The sequence below is a fragment of the Gopherus flavomarginatus genome, unplaced genomic scaffold (assembly GCF_025201925.1).
Source record: "Gopherus flavomarginatus isolate rGopFla2 unplaced genomic scaffold, rGopFla2.mat.asm mat_scaffold_2369_arrow_ctg1, whole genome shotgun sequence".
Taxonomy (NCBI): Eukaryota; Metazoa; Chordata; order Testudines; family Testudinidae; genus Gopherus; species Gopherus flavomarginatus.
The window spans coordinates 18,649-28,965 of NW_026114877.1; the positions used below are offsets into that span (position 1 = coordinate 18,649).

The following is a 10,317-nucleotide window of genomic DNA, read 5'->3' on the forward strand; positions in this document are numbered from 1 at the left end:
CTAAACTTCAGTGGACTGATGCTTGATTTAGATCAGTTCAAGAGCAAAATTAGCTCCCCACACTTCCCCTCCCATCCACATCCTTATTACAGAATATAACCTATTCAAAAACTAAACTAACCTGAGCATTCCACAGAAATACAACTCCATCATCTCCTGCAGATGCAAATCTGGTAAAGAACAAAGAAAACAAAACCTATAAAGAAAATGATAGATAAATTTCCAGTATGATGCTATGCACCAATAATCACTACTTAAACAGAGCAAATTATTTCATTTATAAGGAGCGAAATCACTTTGGCTTTACTAGTAATCTGAAGCATAGAAAGGTACCTTTTAAGCCCCAAATACTGTATAAAAACAAAATCATTGACTTAATTAATAAACACAAGTGAAAACTCTCACATTATATTTAATATTCTTATTGTTGAGAATATTCTTTAATGTGTTCTAAACATTTTTTCACTATTCCAAATAGCAGCCTGTACTACAGAATCCAGTTATCTTACTGCTTAGGTTTAATATTGGCGATTGGGTGGGGGGGTCCATATCCAATAAAGCCAAATCATAGTCTATTAGCCTTCTTATTTAGCCAAGGAATTTACAGAGCACTATATATAACAACTTACACAGCATGAGGGTTAAAGTCAGGCCAGGCGTACATGAATCTTACATCATTTTTTTTTAACTAAACTGTACAAAAGAACTTGCAAGGGGATTGTATGTATGCTGATATGCATAACACCTGCTGAAATCCAGCTAAAGATCTTACCATGCATCTACACTAGGAAAAAGCAGCTGAGTTTTGGTTCTGTTTTACCTAAACCCAACTAAATTTGACCTGTTTCCTTACCTAGAGAGCACCTCAGGCCACGTCCAGACTACCCGCCGTATCGGCGGGTTAAAATCGATTGCTCGGGGATCGATATATCGCGTCTAATCTAGACATGATATATCGATCCCCGAGCGCGCTTATATCGATTCCGGAACTCCATCAACCCCAACGGAGTTCTAGACTCGACAGGGAGAGCCGCGAACATCGATCCCGCGCGGTGTGGACGGGTGAGTAATCCGATCTTAGATATTCAACTTCAGCTACGTTATTCATGTAGCTGAAGTTGCGTATCTAAGATCGATTTCCCCCCCCGTAGTGTGGACCAGCCCTCAGTAAACATGCCTAAGCCCTGTCTACACTAGTAGTTTACAGTCAGTGCAGCTGCACTATGGCTAGATTGTGAGGTTTTCCTAGTATTGATGCACCCTGTTTAAGGAAAGTGGCCAACCTCTGGCAACTGAAAACAGAAATGATATGATCTGAAGACCTCTGTGTCCTCTTGACTGGAGATACAGCTACATTTGAATTCTTAGTTGTTCTAGGCCACAGCCCCGGATTAAACACATCAAAGCAATAAATGTGTGCTCACACAAATGTTTGTGTAGCGTTTTTACACTAGAAGTTCAAGTCCTCTCAAAAAGACTTTAAAAAAAGAAAAAACCCTAAAAAGGTGATAGTGGTGAGAGATGGGGGGGGTAAGTAAACCATACTAAAACCACAGTCATTTTGGGTGTATTGAGCCACGATTAATTAAAAGCAGACCACCACGTAGCTAGGAATAATTGTCAGCGTTTTCATAGGCAAAGCCAAATGTCTGCAATTGCAACTTCGCTAATCAAAATTTAAAAAATTAACAAACCAAAAAAAAAAACTTGGGTTCTAAATACCTCAAGGTTGCTCACAAGTTTTTTATTATGACTAAAAATATTAAAAATCCTTTGCTAATAAAAATGTCATCTGTTAAAATTTTAAAAATTGGTAACCAAGTGTTACTATGGTAACCCAGTAACAGTTACCATAAATTGTATTTTATAAAAGTTAGCTATAAAAAAGTAAAAATAAACACGGCTGAGCACTCTGAGGGAACTTTTCTTCAAGCAAGGAGGTGCCAATTTCACAAGAAAATTCACCATCTAGTCTTGTGTCCTGTATCTGGTACAGGGAATTATCAGAGGTTTCAGAGGAAAGTACAAGAAACTCCATAATGGACAAATAAAGAATAATCTGCCCATAGAGGAAGTTTCTTTCTAATCTTAGGTACTAGTGGTTGATTTATATTTTAAATAAGCGTTCTATCCCTTCTAAACTTTTACTCAGTAATATGAATGTTCTAATTATCCATAAACTATCACCCTTTTTAATCCTAGTCCATTTTTAGCCATTATATTCTGCGATAAGGTAAGTCTATGTTGCCTTTCAAACTTAAATATTTCTTGCTCTTGTATTAGACAGTCAATAGGTAGGCCTAATGTAGCTTTTCCTTACCATCATTGTTTGATATACCTCTATCAAGTCCCCTCTTCATCTCCTGTCTTAAGTGAACAAAATCTTTTCAATCTCCCCTTATTTGGAAGTCTTTCCATGCGTCTACTAATGTTGGTTTCGCACCTTTGGGTACCTTCTATTTCTGCTATATCTTGTTTGAGATGTGGTGGCCAGAACCAAACTAGTCAGCCACTCACATTTTGGATATGAGCACTTTAAATATGGAAACCCATCCTTCAATTAATGATGGGACACTGACACTTGAGCAAAGATCTGAAAAGAAACCTGACCTTTGAAGGAGAAAGCATGTGTAATTCATCAAGTATAGGATGTACAGGGTGGATTTTTCCCTGTTTTAAAAGGATTTCTTTTTAAATATAAAGATATCTGTAGGACGGCTGGTTCTACAGTATACATTTTGTTCACCAAGTCTGAGTTTCATGGGTCACCTGATTCTTTTCCAGTCATGATCACCATCCTCTATAACCTTGTCTGCTTCCTGGAGGAGCAAGGAATGGTCAAATGAGCAACAAAGAAAGCTATTCTTAAAATGTGTTATGAACTCGGTTTAGTTTAATATGTCAAATGCTAGGGTATTACATGCAATTTTATATCAATCCATTTTTTTGGAAGACCCTTGTTGAGGCTTACCCTTCTTTAGTGATCTTCCAATCAATATGACCCTCACTTCATGTTCAAAAAATAAGAAAGAAACAAAGAAAAAAGCAGCTGTCTGTTAGACAGATACAGGATTTATTTAGTATCTTCAAAAACCAATCTGAGAATTTTCCACTCACTGGTTTTAGCCGAGCCACTGAGAAAACAAGAAAATCCTCCTGCAAAATTCTCAATAAGATGATATTATCTAAAGACCTGAAGCGTGAAGCCTGGCTTACAACAGTTAACAAAACCACAATGGGATAGCTTCAAAAATGAAATAAAAACATTTCAGTTTCTGAAAAAAATACTAATTTTATGGGGCGAGGGGAAAGCAGGTGAAAAGTTATCAGCTGTTTAACTACTATATTCATGCTAAACAAAAAAAATGAAATTACTATCCAATGAAGCAAACTATTCTAAACAGTTCAAACTCTCAGAATATTAAACACCTAAAAGACATTAATGTAACCTATTTTTTATCCATATCTGACTTGTTATCCTATCCTTCAGCTTACTCTTCCATCTGGTTTTTACATTGATTTTGTTTAGTACCACAATGTGTTTGATATAGTGCAATGAAGATAGTCCTCTCCTGAAGTAATAGAGGATATGTTAGTATCAGCAGGTGCCTCTACTCTGCCTCAGGATGCTCCAGCATTTCTACTATAAAGCCAGACTTTCAAAGATTGAGATCTATTCAGTGTACATATTCTGAAAATATGTACTATGAAGAAATATTAAAATAACTAGTCTGAAATTGCTCTAATGACTATCCAAATCACCAGAATAGAACCTTACAGTTTTATTTGAATCTTTATGGCCTATTTTAATGCTACTTAGAAAAATCACTCATAAGCTGCATGTATTTCCTTATCTATAATAGTTCTAACATACGCTTAATTTAAAACATGTATCCTGCGGATCTAAAGAAGTTCATCCCTTTTGTAAATATTTTCAGAATTGTCAGTTCTGTGAAACTTTGGCAAGCATAAGATGGTGTGGGAATTCCACATTTGGATGAATGCAGCTGCCTGATCAGCAGACACTAGGAAGGAGAGAGTCATCCCCCAACAAAGTGCTTGTACCCTTGAGGAAAGTGTTTGCTATTTTAGATTTCTAGGCATTTTGCAACCCTTATTATTGAGCAAAGCTCTACCCTAGAAGGCAGTCAAGTATTATGTCCCTTGCTGCCTAAACAATTTAACTGAGAGATGGTACAAGATCACTTCAGGCAAAGGTGGGAATAAAAGCCAGGTCTCCAAAAAAATCAGTGCCAAATCTTTCACTCACCCACACTGCTTTCAGAATGACCATGCCAAGTCTGTGTGCTTGCGTCTCAGGTCTGTAACCACTGTTCTAACCATGAGACAACACACCTTCCTGGAACCCAAATTTCACCCCAAACAGTTAAACAAGGTAAATTAGAACTGGGCTGATAATGAAAGCATTAAGGAGTACATGAATGAAGGCAAGAAGCTGAGAGTGAGAAGAGGAAAAAGGATTGGGAGATACAGAGGGAGTTGAGAACAGAGGCAGGAAGAAATCAGAGGAAACAAGAGATGAGGAGGTTATGCAGGACTTTGAAAGGGGCTTCCAGCTCTTTGTGGAACTAGAATGAGGTGCTGAAAAAGAAAACCAGTGACTGCTTGCTGGGTAAAAGATGACAATGATCAGAGCAGTGGGAGAGGAAGAGTATTTTGGCATCAGCATTTTGAATAGACTGATGGGGTGAAAAGCTCAGAAGCTAGAAAGGAAGTAATCCTAGCAGTAACCAAGATTAAATAACAATGCACCAAAGTTTCAACAGTGGGTATAGTGAAAAAAAGATGGATTTAGGCGACATGAAAGACTTCCCAAGAGACCAATATAGTTGGAGAAGGAAAGAGGTTGGTGGGCCTAGGAGAGAGGGAGGGTATGATAAAGGAAAGGCAAGTAATTCATTTTCAGATAAATCCATTCTGAATGGACATTGGGACATCTTAGACATGTCAAAGTACTATGTACTGTTTGGGGTATTTGATTACAAAGAAGATACTGAAGAATTGGAAAAGGTACAGAAAGGGACAGCAATAATGTGAAAGGCAACCCCAGGATCTGTGTGCTTTACAAATCACACAACGCCCTCTAAAATAAGAAAGCATTAGCCCCATTTTACAGATAGTTCCTCTTTGACCTTGTTCAAGCCACATAGCCGATATGGCAGTTATAGGAGCAGATCCAGAGACCTGAATGTTCAAGAAACAAAAGTTGCAGGGGAATGTTTACATTCAAAGCAAAAAGTGATTTCACTGAAATTTAATGTTTTACTGAACATATATGCATTAATTTAGATCTACATTACCTGATATTTAATTTCTGGTAGAAAAGTGATTAAAATATTTCTTAATTTTCATAGACTTCCACTTATATATTCCTTAGGATGTAATACAATAATTAACACAACCTCTTACCTGCAATCATCTATTTGTACTAGAAATCTCACTATATCATGATGACCTTTCAGTACAAGGAGTTCAGTGTAGGGATTCTGTATTTGTTCTTCACCTAAGCTCTGCACAGACGATTTCTAAAAATCCATCAAGAGACATCAATCATGAATACTTCACTTTGCATGTATATAATTGATTTTTAATTAAGTCTTCAGCCATATCTACCATAGTGTGTGTGTGTATAAAATACATTCACAAATAGTTCATTCATATAAGTAAAACTTAGCCCCAAACATGAATTTAACATAACTATCTGTTCCCTTAATGGAAATTATAACAAAGGATTGCCTCCTGTTTATTTAAATTAGGTAGATTATTTTATGGAATGTACTTTGAGTTATAGTACAACATTTAAACTGATTTTAAAAAACCTAATAAACAACAGTCTCTTGTTGTTTTTAGTCATGATGTTAACTAAAGAAAGCAACTGGTTATTTAACAGCTATTTTCTGGAATCCTCTTCCTCTCCCAATAAACTATGTCTTTAAATGTCTCATTAAACTGCATTTTTTCTGTGAGGTCTCTAAACCCTATATGATGTCCCCTCTTACCAATAGTTTCATTTTAAAAACTGATAGACAAGTTTAAAACAAGAAGAAATGCTTTTAGACATGCAATACATGTTATCCCTTGGGACCTTATCAGGCCAATAATTAAGGCCAATAGCTTAGTAAGATTCAAAAAATGGCCCAATTTCTATAAGAATAGCATCTGCAGTTACACCATCTGGGCTAATTACAAGAGCTATCACTCATGCTCATGAAATAAGCTGATCACCAGCCAGGATCAGCAAGACACTTTCTCCATAGCATACTATTGCATTACTAGATGCATGATGTTGATGGCAGTCCTCTAACTTTTCCTTATTTAGTATAAGCGATGGGGGAGAAGGATAGCTCAGTGGTTTGAGCATCGGTTTGCTAAACCCAGGGTTGTGAGCTCAATCTTTGAGGGGGCTATTTAGGGAGCAGGGCAAAATCTCTCTGGGGATTGCTCCTGTCTTGAGCAGGGGGTTGGACTAGATGACCTTCTGAGGTTCCTTCCAACCCTGATATTCTATGAGCCATTGGCTTGCTTCAGTATGACAATTCTTGTGCTTCAAACTTCTACCATTTTTTTGGAACTCAGTAGGGTGCAATTCTTGTTTTATCAGGTGTCATTGCTAGATACCTTGAAACCTGGTGGCAACTCAGTGACAGAGCACTCTCACAGTTACAGCTTAATTTTACTAGAAAATGTCAACATCTTCATACCTTCAGGACTGCCTCAATATTCTTTTGAGACTCAGAAAGGACCTATTATTTTACAGCAGCACTAAAACATCTACTGGACAGACTAATGTGTAGCTTCCCTAGATAGCTATCTTTGTCACAGACCAATCACATGACTCGCCCAAGGTCACTTGGCGGAGCCAGAAATAGAGTCCAGGTCTCCCAGTTCAGTGCTCTATCCATGGGACCACAGATTTAAGATTTCTACTGACCTGAGACTCAAGAAGCTCAGTCTCACCCTTCCTTATGGTCACTGTGTTGCAGTTTTAATACTAACTGTCACTGAATAACACCCAATCAGGGCTCAGATTGGGGTGGAGGGACATGGAGCAATACAACATACTAAAACATCTTAAGCCACCATTTTGCAGTCCCCAAGCTTTAATTTTTTTAATAATGTCTCTGCCTTTTGAAGGTTTTCTGTGCAAGTATTAGAGCTCTTTCAAGCTCCATCCATAAAATCTCATTCTGAGACATCACCAGCAGTAGAGATTGTTTTCTGAACAATCAAATGTGCTTTACTGGACTTCTTGGGTTTGATACCTGCTTTGGTGAGGTTTGGCTATACCAGGGGTTCTCAAACTGGGGGGCTGGATCCCTCAGGGGGTTGCAAGCTGGGAGCCCCCCCAACCCCTGCTTTGCCTCCAGTATTTATAATAGCACTAAATGTATTAAAAAGTTTTTAATTTATAAGGGGAGGTTGCACTTGGAAACTTGCTATGTGAAAGGGGTCACCAGTACAAAAGTTTGAGAGCCACTGAGCTATATGCATAGGCTCTGCTGGGTTTCTTGACTGGAGAAAACCACTAAGAGGTAGTTCTCTTCCAACTGCTACCCACTCATGGCACCATAAGGTACCACAGTCAATTAACAGTGTTGTCCTTTAAATTGTCGTTATTGAGAATCTGAATCAACACCCCCACTGGGAGCACTTGAGACCTTTGAACTATTGTTTCAGTCTGTGTGTGCACCCAGGCATGTATCACTGCATTGGTTTTGTACACAGGCAGGAAATGGAGTTATTGATGGGGGGAGAAAGGGAAGGGTAGAATAATGAAAAGAGTAAGGCCCCAACCCACAAAGGTGCTTAGACACCTAAGTCTCAGGTTGAGGTGCTTAAGTCCCAGTTCTAGGCTCCACTGTGAACCACAACTCTTACCAAATTCTGTAGGTACCTAACCTCTCTCAGTGCTGAATTGTTCAGTATAAAAGTTCCTCTGCACTTAAATTTCTGCCTTGGGGCATACACACTGCAGTCTCAGTCTACGTATACAGAATCATAGAATACCAAGGCTAGAAGGGATCTCAGGAGGTCATCTAGTCCAACCTGCTGCTCAACACAGGCCCAACCTCCAGATTTTTGCCCCAAATGGCCCCCTCAAGGACTGAGCTCATAACCCTAGGTTAAGCAAGCCAATGCTCAAACCACTGAGCTATCCCTCCCCTAGGAGATAGATGTCCATCTATCGCCTGCCTAAGCCCCAGAGCAATTCATGAACTGGGGGAAAATAGATGTTTGTCCACTTAAATCATGTGTGGGAACCAAGCCAATATGTATTTGCATGCTATGTTTCCACCTGCTGAATCGGCTCCCATTCAAAATCTGGACATAGTAACAAGTGGTGTCCATCTTATATCTTTTAGGCTAGGGGTTAGAGCACTAGTCTGGGATGGGGGGGACCAAGGTTCAAATCCCTCATCTCTGCCAAAGGAGAAGAAATGATTCGAAGAGAGGTCTCCCACCTTTCAGGAGAGAGCTCTACCCACTAAACTATAGGATAGTCTGATATTGGCTCCTTCTGTCTCTCCTGTTGAATCTGTCCCACTATGGACAAATAAGGAAAGAATTACTGGAGTGGGAGACTGGACGCGTGGTCTCACACCTCCCAAGAAGGTGCCCTAACCACTGGACTAGAGTCATTCTCTCTCTCTCTCCTGTCCAATAACTGTTTCATTCTGGATAAATACTTAAGAGTCAAGGGTCATTTATGGTAAATTGTTCAAGCCCCAAATACTCTTTTTAGGTGCACAAGTCCAATGACCGTTTACATCGTCTCATGTACTGTAGAACCATTTTATTTCAAATCCCTCTTATGTGAAAACCCTCTGTTCAAATTTCAGTTCTGCCCCCAGAGAGCATGACTTGCAAAAAAAAAAAAAAAAAAAAAAAAAGCTCCCCATCCCATCAAACACCCTCTCCATTATCCAAATTAATGCCATGTTCCATACTCCCATATTATTATTGAATATTTCTATTACAACACAACCACTGGCCTCATCAGGATTAGGGTCCTCCTGCATTAGGTTTAGGTTAGGCACCTCCACTTCCATTAATTTCAAGGAGAGTTGGTGCCTAAATACCTTTAGGGAGCTGAGCCACAGTGCTGGTTCCCAAGACCTTACAGTGTCAAAGGACCCAAGCTTTCCTTTAATAGGGACTCAGAGTTGTGCCCTAAAGAACGTGGTCAGAAGGTATGTGTTCCACACACTAGCGTTTTGGGTGCCTTTCAGCCTCCCTTAGATCTGAAATCCTGGCATGTTTTCAGGCTTGGGCTCAGCCAGGGCTGCTTGTTTCTTTTTGAGTATGGGGAAGCTGTGTCAGATCCACAGCCTTGAGAACCTCTGCAAAGAGAAAACTGATCTGATGGGATCCTGTCCTCCTCACCCAGCCTGCCCCCGCCCCCAGTTGCTCCCAGCGTGAGCCTGCCCCCATCCTTTGCTCCTTGCACAGCCTACCCCCACCTTCATCTCTGTCCGCACAGCCTACCGTGCTCCCACTCGCCCCTCCCTGCACAGCCTGCCTGCCCCCTCCCCCTCCTCATTCGCCGCGGACAGCCTGCCCCCCCAACCCTTCGCCCTGCCCCCCGCCCTATCCGTCTTCAGTCCCTCCGCCAGGGGCGGGGCTGCTGCTTTACCTCGGAGAGTCCCTGCGGCTCCCGGCCGCCTCCCATCAGCCATCGCAGCATGGGGAGTCCAGCCGGGCCGGAATAAAATCAACGCCTGGGGAGGGGCACCTCGCCCGAACAGCCCCTGAAGCTTGAATTTTGTCCCTCGCTCCGACCCGTACGTGGGACTGGCAGCGCCCAGAAGCAAAGTGGCTTCCGCGCGCGCCGCCCTGCGGCACCGTCTCGAGCTGGGAAAAGTCCTTATTAATCGAAATCGCACCGCGACCGGGCGATCGAAGCTCGGTGGCTTCCGGTGGCGTCTGCCGCGGTTAGCTCCAGAGCCAGGCAAAGGGCTAAGAGTGCCGAGCAACTGATCATCCCCTAGTTCCTTCTTAGTCAGCTCCTTTCCAAGCTAACTAGTCAATATCTGTTCAGTCTCTTCATACAAGACTTTTTCCGGGCCCTTGATCATTCTCATCACCTTTTCTGACACCCCCCTTTACTTCTTCAATATCCTCGGGGTGAATTATATTGCACACGCTTTTCCAAATGAGGCCACACCATTCATTTCCGTAAAGGCACATTTTTTGTATGCCTCACCATCCCTTTCCTTACGCACCCTAACATCTTGACTGCAGGTGTACCTTGAGCAGAGGTTTTCACTGAGCTGTCTACAGTGACATAACAAATCA

General features: G+C 40.9%; 1 protein-coding gene across 6 annotated transcripts in view; it reads right to left on the minus strand.

Annotated features, from left to right (window-relative positions):
- WDR41 (WD repeat domain 41) overlaps positions 1-9,898 on the minus strand; it is a 28,309-nt gene extending 18,411 nt beyond the window's left edge. For 2 of the 6 annotated variants that reach the window (XM_050935744.1, XM_050935741.1), the window contains exons 1-3: positions 9,656-9,898; positions 5,431-5,546; positions 122-170 (exon numbers count right to left, since the gene is read on the minus strand). In XM_050935744.1, coding sequence (XP_050791701.1) covers positions 122-170; positions 5,431-5,546; positions 9,656-9,706 — 216 coding nt within the window. In that variant the 5' untranslated portion in view covers positions 9,707-9,898. Of the gene's footprint in view, positions 1-121; positions 171-5,430; positions 5,547-9,655 lie in introns of those variants that run through there. The other 4 variants (XM_050935743.1, XM_050935742.1, XM_050935739.1 and 1 more) reach the window with 3 other exon arrangements.
- Between the last annotated feature and the right edge of the window lie 419 nt (positions 9,899-10,317).